Below are 21,583 nucleotides of genomic sequence, written 5' to 3'. Positions count from 1 at the left end.
GTGTGCATGCGCGCACGCGCACACACACACACACAGCCATGCACACGCACACACACGCAGACATACACATGCACACACACACACACGCACGCGCACACACACACACACACACACACACACACACACACACAGCCATGCACACGCACACACACGCAGACACACACACACACACACACACACACACACACACATTTAAACTGCAGGCTACACCCCATCTTCAACCAGAAGATAAGCTTTAGCTTTCATTCCAGCTTTAGCTTAGTGAGTTTAATAGCCAGGTTTCACAAGCCCCTACAGAGAGCGGTACGGTCAGCTGAACGCATCAGAAAGAGCCAGGGATGGTTACGCTACACCGGGGCTAGGCGGGGCTAGAGCCCCCTCACAAATCTGCTTACCGGTTAAGCCCCCTCAAACATTTGGGTATATTTTAAGTAAAAGTTCATAATCAGCCGTTCTCTCTTCCTAATCAGGTCCCATGGTTGCGTGCTCGTGCTACAGGTACCCTGCGATTTACATGCATGTGGTGGGGTCTGGTCTGGTTACTATGCCTACGAGCCTCACAGCTCGCCTCGCCAGACGAGTCGTGCTGATGTGTGTGTGCTCGTACGTTAGCCAGTCGTTCATAATGGATCATTTTGTAATTCGAAAGAAAAGAGACTTAAGTCTGGACAAAGGGGACATGTTACATGTTCTTGTTGGCATGTTGAATATTGGCAACCAGTCAGCTGAAAACCCTGCTCGGATGTTTTCTCTGTATGTATTATTAGGTCTAGATCGAATACATATCACACGTTCGAGCAAATTCTTTGATTTAATTGATTGCATCTATAGGTGTAGGAACCGGGGGAGGGGGGGGGGGGGGGACGTGTCGGTGTGCGGGCGGGTGGAGAAAAAAAAAGAACATTTGAAACTTATTTTGAACACAACACGCGAGGGACGAGGGTAGCTCATTTTGACACTGTTTGAATATTGGCCAATCTCCACCAACTTTCACTTGTTGTGGAGCATTAATGTGATCCTTTCTCCCGCTGTGAGTTTGAGGACGATTGCATTTGGATGAGGTAATGAGGGTAAACTAGCAAACCTCATGAAATTAGACATTGGATACAATTAAATCAACAAATGAGGTTTGAATCAGAACGTTTGTTGGATTTTTAGCCTACTAGCACTTACATACTGTAAGTAACTTACTCTGACTTTAGCTAACTGGCCAGCTGGCAGACAAGCAAGTAAGGCTTATTATAGCTCTGAAAACAGCGTGTCAAAATCATTCCTACGCCCTTGTCATGAAAATCAACTTTTTTCTTAGCCCCCCAATGTATTGGTCAAGCCCCTCCTTAGCCCCTGGAGAGAAAAAAATCCTGGCGCCGTCCATGGAAAGAACCCAGGCCCCCAACACTCTGAATCACTCTCCAGTCGGTTCTGTTGGCTCCTTCTGCTTCCTGGGCACCACCATCTCCCAGAACCTCAAGTGGGAGCTGAACATCAGCTCCCTCACCAAAAAAGCACAGCAGAGAATGTACTTCCTGAGGCAGATGAAGAAATTCAACATGCCAAAGACAATGATGGTCCTCTTCTACGCCTCCATCATCGAGTCCATCCTCACCTCCTCCATCACCATCTGGTTCTCAGCCTCAACAGACAAGGACGAGGGCAGACTACAGTGCATCATCCGCTCCGCTGAGAGGATGATCAGCTGAAAACTGCCATCGCTACAGAACCTGCACAGCACCAGGACCCTGAAGCAGGCCAGAAAGATTGTGACCGACCCCTCCCATCCTGGTCATGTTCTCTTTGAACCACTCCCCCCCCCCCCCCCCCCCCCCCGCCGGCAAGAGGCTGCGGTCCATCAGGACCAAGACCTCACGCCCCTCCTCTCTGACTCTGTCTCCTCTAACACTGTGTCCTAACTGCTCGCGACGCGATCAACAGAACGCGACATCGCATGCTTGCTGTCCTAACTGAAACCGTTAATTTTCCTGTTCTGTTACGTCACTTGTCTATAATCCCAACTGACGACAGTTAAAGAACGAACGCCTGTCAACGCGAGCGACAGGAGGAAAATAGGAACAGGGCGAGCGTCAAAAGGGCAGTTAAAACGTCGCGCAGCTTCACGCTGCGTCGCTCGCCTCCAGTTAGGACATAACAATAGAAAACAAAGCAATGGAACGCATTTTGTCGCTGACGCTCGCTCGCGTCGCGTGTAGTTAGGACACGGTGTAACTCTGTCTCCTCTGACTCTCCCTTGTGGTGTGCAAGCTAAGTGAATTGACATAGGCTTACTGGATTGATGTCATAGCTAGAGAGATGGCCTGGTCGCTAACTAGCTTGCACACTGTTTAGCTAACGTTAGCTTGCTTGAATTGTTAGCCATGGTTATAACGTAAGGTCTTGTTGTAATGTTGTGAATTGAAATAGGCTACTGTTTAGGTAGGATTTTAATTGAGAAGCTGTTTATCTAATTTCAATAACATCACAAAATAGGTTGGGGACTAAAAGTGCCAAACCAGTACAGTAGTCTATGAATACCCTTCATGTATTGCTCTGCTTAATGTCGAATGATTAAGTGACAGTAGCCTATACAGGGAGAGAGGAGGCAGCAGACAAGAACAGGGAACCCAAGAGTTACAGGTAATGTAAATACTGTATCAGTCAGCTTAATGGATAGGATAGCATAAATGAAGACATTATTGGATCATGTGCTCTTTCTCTTACTCTCAGACATGTATCCAGACCAGTTCAGTGTATTCATAAGTGTATTGCTCTCCTCAATGTCGAATGATGAAGTGACAGTACACACAGATAGTGGAGGCAGCAGACATGAGCAAGGAACCCAGGAGTTACAGGTAATGGACATATCAGTCATTTTAATGGATAGGATAGCATAAATTAAGAGTCTTGTATCATGTGCTCTCTTTCTCTTACTCTCTAACCCAATTTCACATCTCACATCCATTAATAGGGCTATGCCATTAATTGTCAAAAAGCCGTAGGCCTGTATCGCAATGTCAGTGTTTGATCTAGGCCGTGGAAGAATGTTGGGCTGATTCGGTGAGAACAAAGGCAAAGGCACATCAAGTGAGTTTTGTTTTTCATTTGGTTCAACTTTTAGTAAAAGGTCAGATGTGGGTTTCCGGAGGACACCGAATCAGCCCAACATTCAGTTCCTGAAGTCAACCTTCAAATGAACTCAGAGTTCCTTCAAATATTCTTGGTTCAAAGACCATCCTTGGCTTGAGTGGGACTCTGAAGTGAACAAAGCCCTTTGCCATAGCTGCAGAATGACTGAAAAGATGAAGTTGTTTTCCTTCTCAAAATGTAGAGAAGAAGCCTTCACTTCCCAAGGTTTTGGTAACTGGAATAAGGCAAGTGCAAAATTCAAAACCCATGAGAAATAATATGCTCATAGGGAGGCAGAGCTGAAATTCACCAATTACTTGTCCTCCTCCTCTGTACTTCACAAAAATGAAACAAAAATACACAAAGAATGTGAAAAAGCTAGAACTGTACTGCTGAACATCTTGAAATCATTATATTTTTTTGCAAGACAGAACATTGCGATCAGGGGTTACACTGATGATCAGAGCACCTTACACCAGATTCTGAAAGTACATGCGACCAACTCAGAAGAGCTTGCTGAGTGGCTTACATGTAACACCGTGCTGCTTGCGACGCGAGCAACAGAACGCGACATTGCAGCTTGCTGTCCTAACTGAAACCGTTAAATTTCCTGTTCTGTTACGTCATTTGTCTATATTTCCAACTGAAGACAGTTAAAGAACGAACGCCTGTCAACGCGAGCGACAGGAGGAAAATAGGAACAGGGCGAGCGTCAAAAGGGCAGTTAAAACGTCGCGCCGCTTCGCGCTGCGTCGCTTGCGTCCAGTTAGGACATAACAATAGAAAACAAAGCAATGGAACGCATTTTGTCGCTGACGCTCGCTCGCGTCGCGTGTAGTTAGGACACGATGTAAGGAAAAATGGCTTGGACAAGATACCCAAAATTAAATGATCGAGATGTTACCTCATGCCTGCCTACGTGCGATTGCAGAAGTGAATTCCAACCAATTCTTCTCTTTGATTGTGGACAAAACCTCCGACCTTACTAACAAGGAGCAGGTCACAATCATTCTGCGTCATGTGAGTGAGCATTTTGAAGTCTCTGAAGATTTCCTTGGTCTGTACAACACAGATAAGACAGATGCTGCCACGCTGACTGAAATCATCAAGGATGTCCTGCTTCGCCTCAACATACCACTGGAGAACTGCAGAGGCCAGTGCTCACTTCCTCAATCTTGTCCTGCAGGAGGCAACATGAGATGTCCAGTTAGTACGGAACACTATCGACTTGGTCCAGGATTTGGTCAACTTTGTCTGTGACTCACCACACTGGTTGGTAGCTTTCCAGAATCTCCAACAGGGAGATCAGACTGAACTGCAGCCACTGTGCCCGACAAGATGGACGATGTGTGCTTCATCCATCAGAAGTGTCCTTGAAAATGTGGAACCTCTGCATGAAGCATTGGTTATGACCTCCGACACTGAGGTCAAAACCTCAGTGGGGGAAGGCTGGAAGCAAGGCATCTGGTCTCGCAAAACAACTCAAATCATTTGAGTTTTTATTTGGCTTGCTGATTTGTGAGAAAGTGTTCTCAAAGGCTGAGTGGATCAGCAAGGTTTTGCAGGGCAAAACTATCACAATATCTGAAGCCAGACTGCCTCAAAGCAATCATGCTACACATGCAATGAGATTCATTCTTTGCAGATCTGTGGCAGGAGTGTGCAGAATGGGCAGAAGGACTAGATATCAATATGCCTTGCCTACCAAGAACCAAAAGGCCACCAAGAAGGCTAATCAGTGAGGATGATCCAACCGTCCTCACAGTGGAACAAACATACATAGAAAAGCATTGGGAGCCTCTGCTTTCCAAAATGATCAGGGCTGCGTTTCCCAAAAGCTTCTTTCGTTAAGAGACTCTTGGGCCATTCATTTAGAGCGTTCTGATTGGTCAACTGGTCTGGGCAAGCTCTCTGATTGGTCAACTGAATGGGCTAAAGAGCCTCTTAATGAAAGAAGCTGTTGGGAAACCTGGCCAGAGCCCTGTAAGAAGGACTCCACACGTTGGACACCTCTGTGGTTTACCGTGTGGAGAGACTACTCGTCAACAGTATCAGAGCAGAAAAGGCCTCTTCCAAAGACTTCGATAATGTGGTGAAGCACTACTCCTCTGATGTTGAGCATGCACCCTGACCTAGGGTCAGTGAACTTGACATTGTCCGACGGCCTGGTGTTAAAATCGGCAATCACTGCAATCATCAAGGTAGGTGAGGCTGCCTGCCTCTTCAGTGAGGTTCAGACACTCCTGAAGATCATTGTGGTCCTGCTAAGCTCCTCTGCCTCTGCGGAAAGGTCATTTTCAAACATATAAGAAGCACAATGACCCAGGCGGGACTCAACCACCTTCTTGTCCTCCATGTCCAACAGAAACAGACCCATGACCTTGACCTGTATGCCATAGCTAAACAGTTTGTAGCTCGCTCTGCCAAGAACACAGAACACATTTGGAGAGTTCCCCCAAAAATAAGCTGCTAATAAAAAAAGACTGCTTAGGGGTGTAACGATTCGTCAAATCCTTGATTTTATTTTGTCACACACACACACACACACACACACACACACACACACACACACACACACACACACACCCACCCACACACACCCACCCACCCACCCACACACAGCGTTGATAGCAAGCGAGCGTCAGTCTTCCTCTGACAGCAGAAACTAAGGAAAAACACCCCATCACCCAGAGATGGGGAGAGAGAGAGACAGAGAGAGAGACAGGGGGAGAGAGGGAGACTGAGGGAGGGAGAGAGAAAGAGAGAGAGACAGGGGGAGAGAGAGAGACAGAGAGAGAGAGAGACAGGGGGAGAGAGAGAGACTGAGGGAGGGAGAGAGAAAGAGAGAGAGACAGGGGGAGAGAGAGAGACAGAGAGAGAGAGACAGGGGGAGAGAGAGAGACTGAGGGAGAGAGACAGGGGGAGAGAGAGAGACTGAGGGAGGGAGAGAGAAAGAGAGAGAGACAGGGGGAGAGAGAGAGACAGAGAGAGAGAGACAGGGGGAGAGAGAGAGACTGAGGGAGAGAGACAGGGGGAGAGAGAGAGACTGAGGGAGGGAGAGAGAAAGAGAGAGAGACAGGGGGAGAGAGAGAGACAGAGAGAGAGAGACAGGGGGAGAGAGAGAGACTGAGGGAGAGAGACAGGGGGAGAGAGAGAGACTGAGGGAGGGAGAGAGAAAGAGAGAGAGACAGGGGGAGAGAGAGAGACAGAGAGAGAGACAGGGGGAGAGAGAGAGAGACAGAGAGAGAGAGACAGGGGGAGAGAGAGAGAGAGAGAGACAGAGACAGGGGGAGAGAGAGAGACTGAGGGAGGGAGAGAGAAAGTGAGAGAGGCAGAGAGAGAGATAAATAAAGTGTTATGTTGGTCAGAGGTGACGATGAGAAGATCAGAGGCGATCACTGGTCAGTTTCCTTCGCCTGCCTTTCAACCTTGGTCATGAAGAGAAGAGAGGATGAGAGGGGGAGCTGAGGGAGTGAGACAGCTGGAGAGGACGGAGGTAGAGAACAGCGAGGGAGATAAGAGAGGGAGATAAGAGAGGGAGAGAACAGAGAGAAGGGGTTGGAAAGTAGAGCAGTAAAGGTAGAAGGAAGGGGCAGAGGACAAAGGGATGGAGGAAGAGTGACAGAAATAAACTCTCCTCTTCAGCCGTGTCCTTGGCTCACTTTGAACAGCCAGATACCTGCTGGAGCTGCGGCTGAAGATTTGTTTCTGGTTGTGTGTGTGTGTGTGTGTGTGTGTGTGTGTGTGTTTGTATAGCTAAATGGCCCAATCACCCAGGGAGTGAAAGCAGCATCTGCCCCTGTCTGCGGTCTGCTAATATAACCTGATTTAACCATGTTAGCTTCACTCTGAGGCGGACATGTACATCTAGCCCTAATCCTAGCCCTAATATAACCTGATTTAACCATGTTAGCTTCACTCTGAGACGGGCATGTACATCTAGCCCTAACCCTAGCCCTAATATAACCTGATTTAACCATGTTAGCTTCACTCTGAGGCGGACATGTACATCTAGCCCTAACCCTAGCCCTAATATAACCTGATTTAACCATGTTAGCTTCACTCTGAGACGGGCATGTACATCTAGCCCTAACCCTAGCCCTAATATAACCTGATTTAACCATGTTAGCTTCACTCTGAGGTGAGCATGTACATCTAGCCCTAACCCTAGCCCTAATATAACCTGATTTAACCATGTTAGCTTCACTCTGAGGCGGACATGTACATCTAGCCCTAACCCTAGCCCTAATATAACCTGATTTAACCATGTTAGCTTCACTCTGAGGCGGACATGTACATCTAGCCCTAACCCTAGCCCTAATATAACCTGATTTAACCATGTTAGCTTCACTCTGAGGCGGACATGTACATCTAGCCCTAACCCTAGCCCTAATATAACCTGATTTAACCATGTTAGCTTCACTCTGAGGCGGACATGTACATCTAGCCCTAAACCTAGCCCTAATATAACCTGATTTAACCATGTTAGCTTCACTCTGAGGCGGACATGTACATCTAGCCCTAACCCTAGCCCTAATATAACCTGATTAAACCATGTTAGCTTCACTCTGAGACAGGCATGTACATCTAGCCCTAATCCTAGCCCTAATATAACCTGATTTAACCATGTTAGCTTCACTCTGAGGCGGACATGTACATCTAGCCCTAACCCTAATATAACCTGATTTAACCATGTTAGCTTCACTCTGAGGCGGACATGTACATCCAACCTAAATGTCAGACTCAGGGCTCATCAGCTAGCAGCAGCCAGTTTACCTCAGGGATCCTGGAGAGCGGAGGGAGAGGAGGGAGTAGGGGAGGAGAGGAGGGGTAGGAGAGGAGAGGAGGGAGTAGGAGAGGAGAGGAGGGGTAGGAGAGGAGAGGAGGGGTAGGAGAGGAGAGGAGGGAGTAGGAGAGGAGAGGAGAGGAGGGAGAAGAAGAGGAGGGGTAGGAGAGGAGAGGAGGGAGTAGGGGAGGAGAGGAGGGGTAGGAGAGGAGAGGAGGGAGTAGGAGAGGAGAGGAGGGGTAGAGAGAAGAGGAGTGGGTAGGAGAGGAGGGGTAGGAGAGGAGAGGAGAGGAGAGGAGGGGTAGGAGAGGAGAGGAGGGGTAGGAGAGGAGAGGAGGGAGTAGGAGAGTAGAGGAGGGGTAGGAGAGGAGAGGAGGGAGTAGGAGAGGAGAGGAGGGGTAGGAGAGGAGAGGAGGGAGTAGGAGAGGAGAGGAGGGAGTAGGAGAGGAGAGGAGAGGAGGGGTAGAGAGAAGAGGAGTGGGTAGGAGAGGAGGGGTAGGAGAGGAGAGGAGAGGAGAGGAGGGGTAGGAGAGGAGAGGAGGGGTAGGAGAGGAGAGGAGGGAGTAGGAGAGTAGAGGAGGGGTAGGAGAGGAGAGGAGGGAGTAGGAGAGGAGAGGAGGGAGTAGGAGAGGAGAGGAGGGAGTAGGAGAGGAGAGGAGGGAGTAGGAGAGGAGATGAGGGGTAGGAGAGGAGAGGAGGGGTAGGAGAGGAGAGGAGGGAGTAGGAGAGGAGAGGAGGGAGTAGTAGAGGAGAGGAGGGGTAGAGAGAAGAGGAGCGGGTAGGAGAGGAGAGGATGGGTGTAAATCTAAAGTCTAAATGCCTGTAATGTAATGTAACATACTATTCTTCCCCCCTCAGAGACCAACGGACCGGTAACAGCATGATGGGTAAACACAGAACAGCTGTAACTAAAGACATGTCTGTAATGTTAACCTCCAGAGATGCATGGGAGGGTGTTATATATCCAAGAGACACGGAGAGATAGACGCGGGGAGAGAGAGAGAGAGAGCGAGAGAGAGAAAAAGGCTTGTCATGTGAAGTGAGCGGAAGTAGAACACGCTCTCGAAGAACCCTAAGTGAATCATTTCTCATTTCTACGATTTCTCTGTTAGCTTTGATGTGTCTATTCACTTCATCGGGAGAGAGAACTACAGTTTTAAATAAATAAATAAATAAATAAATAGGCCTTCTCTTATGTGAGCCCAAAATACACCCTTCCCGTCCTCTCCTGTCCTGTCCTCCTCCTCTGTTTCCCCTGCTCCCCTGTCTCCAGTGAGGGGGAAAGACAGGCGTGTCCCTGTCCAAACTGGTCAGGACTCAACAGCAGAAAACACCTCACAAACCTCCAGTCAGCCAGCCAGTCAGCCAGTCAGCCAACCATCCAACCAGTCAGCCAGCTCGCCCACCAGCCAACCAGCCAGCCAGCCAGTCAGCCAACCATCCAACCAGTCAGCCAGTCAGCCAACCATCCAACCAGTCAGCCAGCTCGCCCACCAGCCAACCAGCCAGCCAGCCAGTCAGCCAACCATCCAACCAGTCAGCCAGTCAGCCAACCATCCAACCAGTCAGCCAGCTCGCCCACCAGCCAACCAGCCAGCCAGCCAGCTAATCAGCCAGCCAATCAGCCAACCAGTCAGCCATCCAACCAGTCAACCAGCCAGCCAGGCTGACCCAGTAGAGTTGCTAAATGGTAAATGGACTGCACTTATATAGTGCTTTTATCCAAAGTGCTTTACAACGAAGGCCTCCCATTCACACACACAAACACACATACACACACCAATGGCGGTATATAACAGTCTACATGTATATAACAGTTATATCACCATACAGTAGCATGGATCCATGTACTGTATATAACAGTCTGCATGTATATAACAGTTATATCCCCATAGCATGGATGCATGTAAATATATATATATATAACAGTCTGCATGTATATAACAGTGTGTGTTATATCAGTGGTTCCCAACCTTTTTTGTCTTATGTACCCCTTGTATATGACCGTAGCATGAATGTAAAGTACGTATACTGTATAACAGTGTGTGTTACATGATCGTAGCATAGCTGCACGTATATAAGTGTGTTATATCACCGTAGCATGGATGTACGTATATAACAGTGTGTGTTATATGACAGTAGCATGGATGCATGTATATAACAGTGTGTGTAGTAAGATGGGCCTGCTCTCTGAAGGCCCCAGTCAGAACCACAGGCATCCAGGTGTTGTCTTGCTATGTTGTACGTACTGATATATAGGAGTGGCTATCGCTACATGTACCTACACACACTAGTGTACATGCTTAGCATCATACCGTGGTGAGATGTCGCAGCCTTGCTGCATGAAGGCACCCAGGGAGAACCACAGGCTGTTAAAGATGCCAAACTCGTTGGTGTGTTCGGCCGTCTGGCCCTGCTGCTGGTTCTGGTTCTGGCCCTGCTGCGATTGGCCCTGGCCCTGGCCCGCCTCCAAGGATGACGACTGGGCCCTCCTGGGTGGCGGCTCCTCCCCCTGCCCTTCACCTTCATCCTCAGACTCCTCCCCCTGCCACTCGTAGGGGCTGAAGCGGCTGACCAGGAAGAGGACAACGCTCACGCCGATGTAGGCGAACACGATGCACATCCAGATCTCGTAGGCCAGCGGGTCCAGGAAGGAGAACACGCCAGGCTTGGACTTGGTGGGCTTCTTGATCATGATGGAGATGCCCAGACTCATGAAGGGCTTGGTGAAGTCGATCACCTGCTCCCGCACCAGCGTGATGGTCAGGGGGGCTACCGCCACGTCAGCTATCTGGGGCGGGGGGGGGGAGGGGGAGGAAGACGAGTGGGAAAGTTTAGAATTAAGCAATAAACCACGAGAGGCCGCGTGTTATAGTGATTTTATAACAGCTAGGGGGCGTTGTGGTTTTACTCCGCTTCGCGTCGTGCCTAACAACGCCCCCTAGCTGTTATAAAATCACTATAACACACGGCCTCGAGTGGTTTATTGCTTTTATACAACGGTTACTACAGCTATTAGTGTAAAATAAACACACAGCAATGTAAAATATTAACATTTATTCAAAACGAAGCATCATTCCCTCAATTCCGCGGAGCAAAATAGTTCCCCTAACAAATGGGTTGCCAAGCAACAACAACAACTACAATGCATTGGATCAAATGGGAGGCGCATTAATACTGAACATGGAATGATATGCGGTCCCAGGTGTGTGTTACAAAGTATTTTAACACGGCTTCCAGCCAATCAGAATCAAGAACTAGAACTAACCGTTGTATAAAGAAACGTATAGAACACTAGTGAATCACAGTCCAGTTCTCTTGCTCTATGAAGAGTTTCATGTAGAGTTTGAATAGATGTAAACCTCCCCCCTCCTCTCCCTCTCTCTCTCCCCGTCTCTCCCTCACTCGCTCTCACCCTCATGCATGTGTCTAATCTGTCCTCCCAATAGACATCCTCAGCTCTCCTTACATAAACAGACATATCTCTCTCTTCTCTCTCTCCCTTTATCTCTCTCACTTTCTCTCTCTCTCTGTCTCCCTCTCTCTGTCTCCCTCTCCTTTTTTCTCTCTCTGTCAAATTCAAATTCAAATTCAAATAAGCTTTATTTACATGTCATATGAAAAACCTATGTTGCCAGAGCAGTACATGACAATATAATTGATATTGACAAATAAGAAATGACTATACAATGATAGGCAAATATCAACTATACGATCAAAACCACCCAAGAACAATTATAATATAATAACTTGAACATAACAGAAACACTTGCTACAGAATTGGTTTCTCTTAAAGCAATACATGGCGTTTTCTCCGGTTTTCTCGGAACTGCGCCCCCACAGGCTCTGCGAGTAAGTGCACTGTCGTACTATCGTAACGTTATCATATTGTCTTTTTCTGGCTTCCTCCGTGATGTTTCGCTTTGGTTTTCTCACCTCCGCCATGATACCATTGAGCTAAAAAACGCATGATATCCATAGACGCCGGAATAGTTAGCTACTACTGTGTTGTTTAAGCACAACGTTGCACATGCGCACTTCGACTGAATGCTTGCGTCCAGGGGGCGCGAGTATTAAAAGGTAATAAATGTCAATGTATTAGCTTTCTGAGTAGACTGTTTAGACGATTCAGCTTACTTTGAGTAAATCTAATTTGAGAATTAGCACCAGACATGTTTGTAAAGGTCCAAATATCGCGATGTATTGCTTTAATGTATGACAACAGTCAATGTATTTTGCAGCTAATACTGACACACTGCACACTGCCTTTTCTCTCCACAAGTATAACATTTTCTGAGAATCAGGGAGATGAATAAAATTAGGATATATATATTATTTATTTTACCAAAGAAAGTCTCTCATCTCACAGTGTAGTAAGGAGTGAGATTCATTCAGTCAGTCTGTCTGTCTCTCTCTCTCTCTCATCATCCTTCCTGGCTGTTGTACTGTACTCTCCTATGGGACAACTAGAACAGACCCCACAGTACCCAGCCAGAGGAGATATGGAAGTGTTAATGAAGGGACATGCTGTTTACTGTAAACATGCTATCTAACTTAGATGGACATACAGTATACCAGACACCAGAGCATATATATATGTATACAGATCTTCAAATGTACTGTGCATACACATTCAGATAATTTCATAGACCTATAAGCATAGTTATACCATGGCGTAGGTGAATACTCGATTCTGATTGGCTGGAGGTGTGTGCATTATTTCTCTACAAATACATGGCTAGAGCCTCATCACAGTTTTCACAAATTAATGTGTTTGTTTCCTGACTCAGCATTACAATGAAACTGCCTTTTAATCTTACAGCTCTACGACTGTAAATATGTCACTTTAGTATGTTTGCATATTTTTTCAGGCGAGAAAGTAACCATGTTGATTCCCAGTATGTCAGTCAGTTTCTGATTATATGCCGCAACTTTCTCAGAATTCACTTAAGTTCACAGAGTCTGAGCCACTTCTGCTCAGTGTGCTTGCATCAAACAGTTGACGGAGGCACATATTCTCCAGCAGGCACGCGCTCTCATAGACCTCGAGGGGGGCGAGGGACCCTGCCTTTTTCGCCTCTCATAGAGAAGTGCCTTTTTTCTGCAGGGTAAACCTTTTTATAAATAACTTCCTATTGCGCAGAACCTGCCCTGCCTAACAGATTTTGAGTGAAACAAAATATCAGGCTGGAAAATAATTTGTTACTCCCGGGCGATGCCTTCCTTCGAGGACCATGTTGGAAACAAGTGTCTAAGTATGCTTTTATCATGCTATCCTCTGGGATGTACTGTTTCTTTGTACTTTTACACAATAAATCAATCAATCAATCAATACCTCTCTCTTGTTTTCCTAGCTACTGCAGCGCACGCACTGGGAGCGAAACAAAAGCACCGCCACACAATAGGTACTCCATAGCTAGTCCATAGTCAGTTAGTCGAGTAAATGTCTTTTTGAGGCAGACACAGGCATATTACAGGTAGTCGATGTGGCCACTGGCTAACATCAGTAAACATGTTCATTTTCGTTTTATTGTGATACTGTATGTGCTTTACCCTTTGCTAATACTAGCCCTAAAGCGAGAATCAGTCTCTCTCTCTTTCTCTCTCCCTCATGAGTTTTAATGTCTTCGTGTTGGTAGCTAAGGTAGCCTTATATTAGCTAGGTAACGTCAGCTCTCTCTCTCTCTCTCTCCCCCCCCCCCTTTCTTTGTCCAATTAAAGAAAATAGAAAAATCTTTAATATCATCATTAAACAGTAACATTGCAAATTTGATTGTAGGCTTTGAACTTAACCATTCATTATTCTACTGGATTGCCGTAGGGTAATGCATCTTCATCACAGTGGCAACCTACAGCCCCTCCACCCTCTACTGTGACAGGAAAGACTAGCAGATACTGTACAGTTATCTAATATATCTAATATAAGTATATTTACTTGTTAACATCAGCTTATGTTCTATAATGAGTGGCCGTATAGGCTAATGGACTTAACCATTCACTCTACTGGATTGTTGTAAGATAATACACATCTTCACAACATTACCGTGACAACCTACATGCCGCCCATCTAGTGTGACTACTGTGACAGAAAAGCATAGCAGGTAGTTATCACCAATGAACAGCCTATCTAAGTGCTTGTTACCATCAGCTGGTTTTCTATAATGTGCGTGTGTGTGTGTGTGTGTGTGTGTGTGTGTGTGCGTGTGCGTGTGTGACACCAAGCAGTGATGATACGATTGCTGGCTTACTTTAGGGTGTTTAGTAGTAGTTGTAATAGAAGCAGTTTCGTAGTACTGACCTACATTAAAGTCACTTTGGATAAAAGCATCTGCTAAGCTAAATGACTGTAATGTAGGCTAATATCACTTGCAACATAGTATATACAGCTAGGTAGTTTGCTAGCTATTCATGGCTAGTAGTAGCCTATTTAGTTTATTAATTTACATAATATATTTTGCTAATTAAGGTAAAAATGTGCTGCGCACACCCCTGCCCCTCTAGCATCCGGTGCACGTCGCTGTTCTCCAACGATCACGCGCACAGTATTATTCTTTTGGTGATTATTATTTTTCAGAGACAGAGATAGCAAAGGACACTTCAACATGTGGTCAACAAAACTATTTAATTTAACATTTTTTGGGAGCTAGACAAATTCCTTCATATCAGTCAAGTCATCTGCATCTTTGCTTCACTGCTCTTCTGCTCCTCAACACTGTAGTAGGTCTACTGCTCATATAGTATAAACTAACAGCACACAGAGCATATACTGTAGCTCTACCCTTGATGTAGTATAGACTATCAGCACACAGAGCATATACTGTAGCTCTACCCTTGATGTAGTATAGACTATCAGCACACAGAGCATATACTGTAGCTCTACCCTTGATGTAGTATAGACTATCAGCACACAGAGCATGCTGTAGGTCTACCCTTGATGTAGTATAGACTAACAGCACACAGAGCATATACTGTGGGTCTACCCTTGATGTAGTATAGACTAACAGCACACAGAGCATATACTGTGGGTCTACCCTTGATGTAGTATAGACTAACAGCACACAGAGCATGCTGTAGGTCTACCCTTGATGTAGTATAGACTAACAGCACACAGAGCATGCTGTAGCTCTACCCTTGATGTAGTATAGACTAACAGCACACAGAGCATATACTGTGGGTCTACCCTTGATGTAGTATAGACTATCAGCACACAGAGCATATACTGTAGGTCTACCCTTGATGTAGTATAGACTAACAGCACACAGAGCATGCTGTAGCTCTACTTGTGATATAATATAAATGATCAACACACAGAACATATACTGGACATCACTGTTGATATACAGTAGTATAAACTATCAGCACACAGAGCCTATACTGTACAGCAGGTCTACTGTTGCAGAGCATATACTGTAGGTCTACCCCTGATATAGTATAAACTAACAGGATGCAGTAGACCGTGTGAAGATCAGACTGTGTGAGTGTCTTGTCCTCTCCCTGTGCCCTGAGGGTGTGTGTGTGTGTGTGTGTGTGTGTGTGTGTGTGTGTGTGTGTGTGTGTGTGTGTGTGTGAGAGAGAGAACCGCTTTGTGACAGGAGACCTTGAGAGAACTACAATATTTAAAGAGACAGTTCTATAATGGATGTCGTTGTGCATATCGCCCCCCGCCCCCCCCCCCCCTCTCTAAATACAATGTAGAGCGACTAGGAATCACCCCGAGCCTCAAATACCCTCTGAATTATAATGAAGCTCTTTCTAGGAAGATTACAGGCTGGCTTACTGTACTGCCAGGAAAATTATAACGAAAACGAACAAAACAGTAATTTATATTGTCTGTGACCAAACAGCTTTCGCATTTGGGCAGGCGTGATTGCTCCCTTTCTCAGGCATCGAGCGGTTATCAAAGCGTTAATAACGTAGATTCAACTGGAAGTAAAGACTATAGCGAAAAGAAAACTAGCAGGATATGAACAACGCACCGCCCATAAATATAAACATGGAGACAATGTGTAACAACTAGGCCTGTCCAATTGAAAAGATGAAAGGATGCTTGTTTGTCATGTAGCATGTACAGGCTACAGGTACTATTTACAATGAGATGCACTCGCTTTGTCCTGCTGTGTCCTTCTCTCTGGGTTCTCTCTATCTCCTTATCTGTACTCGATCTCACTATCTCTCTCTCTTTCTCTCCTTCTCTCCTTCTCTCTCACACTCTCTCTCCCACTCTCTCTCTCTCACTGTCTATCCCTCTGTACTGCTGAGACAGTATACTGTAAAGGACTGTGTAGAGGACAGTATAGAGGACAGTGTAGAGGACAGTGTAGAGGACAGTATAGAGGACTGTGTAGAGGACAGTATAGAGGACAGTGTAGAGGACAGTGTAGAGGACAGTATAGAGGACAGTATAGAGGACAGTGTAGAGGACAGTGTAGAGGACAGTATAGAGGACAGTGTAGAGGACAGTGTAGAGGACAGTGTAGAGGACAGTATAGAGGACAGTATAGAGGACAGTGTAGAGGACAGTATAGAGGACAGTGTAGAGGACAGTGTAGAGGACAGTATAGAGGACAGTGTAGAGGACAGTGTAGAGGACAGTATAGAGGACAGTGTAGAGGACAGTGTAGAGGACAGTGTAGAGAACAGTATAGAGGACAGTGTAGAGGACAGTGTAGAGGACAGTGTAGAGGACAGCAATGTCCTTTGGCTGCAGTAACACATACTGTATCCAGCGTGCGGCTATTACTGGCCAGGATATGCAAACCCAGGACACGCTTATCCAGGTCCCGCAAACCCAGGACACGCTAACCCAGGACATGCTGACCAAGGACACGCTAACCCAGGACACGCTAAGCCAGGGCATGCTAACCCAATCAGACAGACGGGTTCTTATCTAAGACTAATCTGTATAAATGTATGCTCACTGAGGCCCACTCACAGACCATCTCACACATGCAGAGTGTTGGGGAGCGTAAATACAGCTTTGTGGCCTTGTGTCAGTGACAGGTAGGGGTGATTTCCAGAGACACTCATTCACCCTGCACCAGGCCCAGCGTATACACAGGAGGCCATGGGGCAGATGTATTAATATTTTAGTGCTTGTTTTTGACGTTATTTCAGCGCAAAGTGCGCCTGACAACATGGCATGGTATGTAGTACACACAGACAGAACATGGGTCAAACCGCATTCTGCCCGGCCCAGGACCACAGAAGGGCAAGTTGCGCTTTCCTACTCATGCATATGCATTCAAGGTGGGTGTGAACATGCACACAACAAGGTGGAGATGTGCAAGGAGAGACCGATTCATATTCTGTTGTATGTATGAAAACTGCGGGGTAAAGCGCACGTCTTGCTGTGAAATGTTTTGAAAAGCAGGTGTAATCCAGTTGTGCATAACCCACCAGCCTACACATAATCATATCTCCTGTTAATTATGAACATACGGTTTAATGCACTGCATGCCGATATTTTTGCAACACTGATATTCACGACGTTGCATTGCCTTCTAACCGAATTGGTCTCAGATAGATTTAATACGTCCCGATGGCCGGTATTTACCTGCATTGAAGCCATCCTTCCAGAAAGTCAATTGAAGGAGCTACAATCTTCCAATCCAGACTGCTCAACGCACGTTTGTTATCATATTTTTTCTCATCATTACAGCGAGCGAGTGAGGAATTGTGGGAAGTGTGGTTTTTAAAACGCAGTGCCGATTTGATCACGACCAGAGGGGTCAGCAAAGTGCCGAGATATCTCATGTAGCTTTAATCGAACCATCATTCAAGTCTTACAGGCCCTTAATAGATTTTTTCATTGATTCATTCATCTCAATCATTTTTTCAGAAGGCTCTTCTGTTCTTACTTTTTTTTTATAACACCCTTTTCTTAATCAATAAAAAGTGACGTAGGAAGTTTGTATGGACTGACCCCGTAGACCAGCTCTCCCACCATGCCGTTCCACATTTTGGTGTCCGAGTCTCGGGCGCCGTACTTGCCGTCGCCCACCACGTCCAGACGGTAGCTGTAGCCCACGTGCTTGGCGATCTCCGCCGCCAGCTCAACGCAATAGCCCTCGTACTTGTCGTTGCCCACAAACTGATCGTGGTTCTTCTTTAGCATCACATAGGGGGCTTCCTGGGGGGGTTAAGAGAAGCAGGAAGCAAGGTGAGACAATGGGAGGAGCCAGAGAAACGAGAGGAGCGGTTGGGTGGTTTGGTTCAATCAATCAACCAATCAAAGCTTTATTTGTATAGCGCATTTCATACCCAGAGGCAACACAATGTGCTTTACAGAGAACAAGGGAGGTGGGCATACGACCCACCCCTACATATTCCAGAGGGAAGCAAAAAAACAGTAATCACCCGGGGGCCAGATAAATGATCTGTAAAAATTATTCCCTGACCCCTCTCAACAAGGCGATCGAGCAAGCTCCAGGAGTATGTTTGTCTACCGGCTAAGAACATTTATAAAGCAATACATTACATTAAATTACATTTTCAGAGTAAGAGAAGCTAAAAAACAACATATGAAAAACACGTTTGCTATGGCCCAGGCCTAAAGCCGGAAGTGGGCTGGTGTATGTCTGTGTGTATGTGTGTGTGTGTGTGTTAACTAAGTGCTACGACATCCACAGCAGACACAGGGGTATCTATCGGACTCAGGGAGGTCTGCTGGTGACAGTGGGTTGTGTTGATGGTTGTGTTGATGTTCACTTTTCTTGACGCATCACTGGGATGTCCACTGGATCAAGGTCGGTAGTGTGAGAAGAAATCATCACCACTGAAAATGTGATCTTCTCAACGATTGAATCACTGTCTATGGGTATGTACTGTACACTAATCAGCAACACAGGGCATTCTTCTAACATTTTATGGGTACCCAAACCCGCAAACAAACCGTGAGTTTGAAGCAGATGGAATTTTACTTGGTAGACATAATTTTCCCTCGTAGTTAGCTCGTAGTTAGCTCGTAGCGTAGACATTCCATACTCAATCAATCAATCAATCAAAGCTTTATTTGTAGAGCGCATTTCATACCCAGAGGCAACACAATGCGCTTTACAGAGAACAAGGGAGGTGGGCATACGACCCACCCCTATATATTCCAGAGGGATATACATATATACATACTGCGGCTGTAATGTGTTTACTTTTAAAAGATACCAGCAGTGTGACCTTGCCCAGGCAGCATTGTGTCTCCTCAGCTCTCCTGCTCCATTCACATAATCTGGCCTTCAGATGATGTTGAGGAGACGTCTGCCCAGTATATGTGTGTGTGTGTGTGTGTGTGTAATGGGGGGGGGTCTGTCTGTCTGTCTCAGATCACCCTCATGACTCACATCTGACAGCCAACCACACAGCAGCTATTTGTGTCTCGCCAGACCAGGGTGAGAGGTTGCCTGGAGGAGCTGTGTGTGTGTGAGATGGTGGAGATGGTTCGCAGACCGAACACACTCCTGTAATAGTAGCCTTGCCTGAAGCCTGACGACTAACTGGGTAGCTCTCCCTCCCTCGTCCCTCCTCTTCTCCCCTCTCTCTGTCCCTCTACTTCTCATCATCAGCCATAAGCCATGTTTCCATCCACACGTTTTATGCGAATTAAGTTATATCGAATTAAAAATGCATTATGGAAACAGTAAAATTCGATTAAAAATCATGAAAATCAACAAAAAGTTTGTACTGTCGATCTCATCGGATTTTCTCTTGTTCGATAAAAGTCTTTTGTGATAAATGCTTTATCCGATTTAAAGCTCTAGATGGAAACGCACGTTCACCGGCTTTATTCGCATTCATATTTTTAGCGATCCTCACACAATTCGATTGACAAGTGGATGGAAACATGGCTTTAGATGCACAGAGTAGCCAGTGTTGATCTCTGTGGGAAACCAGTCACTGCCTAGGAGGGCAGATCCATGTTCTGATAAGGAAACCCTGATAATGGCTAAAGAACAGTCAAACCAACCCAAATACCAGGAAGTGCAGCTCTCTGGGAATCCTGCCACCCACATCTCTCTCTGTTGGAGATCCAATTGCCCTCTACCCCCCCCCACCCCCCCCCACACACACACACACACTACCTAACCCTAACCCCCCCCCCCCCCCTTTCCACACACACACACACACACACACACACACACACACACACACACACACACACACACACACACACACACACACACACATATCTTCTCTTCCTGCCCGCTTCTCTGTGCCAGGTCTGCTAGCAGCGCCACACACAGAGCCAGGGTCTGGTTCCCCCAGTGTTGGGGAGATTTGACATGGTCCTCTCTGATGGGGTGTCATGGCACAGCTACAGTGGACGGGCAGCCAGGTAGGATATTGGTGGGATATTGCCAATGCAAACTAGAATAGCACTTTTTCTCTGGAGCAGACAATAATTAAAAATGATTGTAAATCCTACCTGATGTGGTGGTGGTAAAACGTTTTTAACAGTTCCACAATCCTAATTTTCTGATTTTATTTGACAGAGCTAAAACCCTTGTCTAGGACAGTGATTGGTCAGTGACAGAGGGAGGGACTCACCAGGATGGTGGTGACGATGTAGGTCCTGTTCTGCAGACCAAAGAACTCCACAACGGGAGTGTATACAGCCGTGTTCACGTAGGCGTCCTTCTCGTTCCAGTAACCCACCTGTACACACACACACACAACTTCACACACAATCTGATAGAGCATTATGCATGGTTATGGATGGTTATAGATGTGGGGATATGGATGTACTATATCGGGATATTAATGTACCATGTCAGGTTAAGAATGTACCATGTTGGGTAATGAATGTACCATGTCAGGTTAAGATTGTCATGTTAGGTAATGAATGTAACATGTACCATAAAGGGTAATGAATGTACTAGTGTATGTCGGGTAATGAATGTGCCATGTACCATGTCAGGTTATGAATAGACTGGAGGGTTATTTCACCTTCATGGGTCCTGTGGGGCGAAGCTCCATGACGTTTACAGTGTAGTTGGTCCGATGACCACGGTCGTCAAACTGGACATGACCTGTCAAGCCCTCGAAACGCACCTGAGGACCAAACACAGGTTAGCGAGGCTAGCACTGAGGGCTAATGGGTTCTCCAGGCTAGCAGAGAGCTAATGGTAGCTAGCCTGCTTAGCTTTGACAGCTACTGTTAGCTATCCCAACAACTGTAGCGCTAAGCTAAAGCTAGCATGTATGACTAAAAGTTTGACGTGTTTCACTTTGTTGTGAGCACCCTCTACCTGCTGGAGGGCTCTCTGTATGTCGATGCCCTGCCCCCAGGGTGCCGGCGGATTGGCCAGGCACTCCCCGGCGTTGCCACGGCGAGAGATGTCGATGCGCTGCTTACGAAGGTTCTGGAAGGCGGTTGCCATGACGCTGACCCCGTCATAGGTCAGAGCCCCGGTGTACTGGGACAGTCGATGAGGGACAACAGCATAAGAGGTAGTGGAAAGAGAGTGGAGGAGAGCAGACGGAACTAGCATTTTAGAAACGTACTGACCCCCAAGAAATGTATGAACAGACACCATGTAGTGTGAGAGCTTGTTAAAAATATGAACATATTATAGGCTCCATAAAAGCCCACTGTATTGGTATTAGTCTAGACATTAGACACTAACACCGTGTCCTAACTGCTTGCGACGCAAGCAACAGAACGCCACATCGCATGCTTGCCGTCCT

General features: G+C 46.5%; 1 protein-coding gene across 1 annotated transcript in view; it reads right to left on the bottom strand.

Moving 5' to 3' along the window:
* LOC311318660 (glutamate receptor 1-like) overlaps positions 1-21,583 on the bottom strand; it is a gene marked incomplete at both ends in the record, with an annotated part of 91,424 nt that overhangs the window by 29,017 nt on the left and 40,824 nt on the right. Inside the window, 5 exons of the mRNA XM_084450053.1 lie at positions 10,222-10,697; positions 17,829-18,035; positions 20,444-20,551; positions 20,843-20,947; positions 21,145-21,312. Of these exons, the coding sequence (XP_084306179.1) occupies positions 10,222-10,697; positions 17,829-18,035; positions 20,444-20,551; positions 20,843-20,947; positions 21,145-21,312 (1,064 nt within the window). The remainder of the gene's footprint in view (positions 1-10,221; positions 10,698-17,828; positions 18,036-20,443; positions 20,552-20,842; positions 20,948-21,144; positions 21,313-21,583) is intronic.

Source organism: Borostomias antarcticus (assembly GCF_949987555.1).
Source record: "Borostomias antarcticus genome assembly, chromosome: 15".
Classification (NCBI taxonomy): Eukaryota; Metazoa; Chordata; class Actinopteri; order Stomiiformes; family Stomiidae; genus Borostomias; species Borostomias antarcticus.
This window is presented reverse-complemented; position numbering and strand designations above follow the sequence as displayed.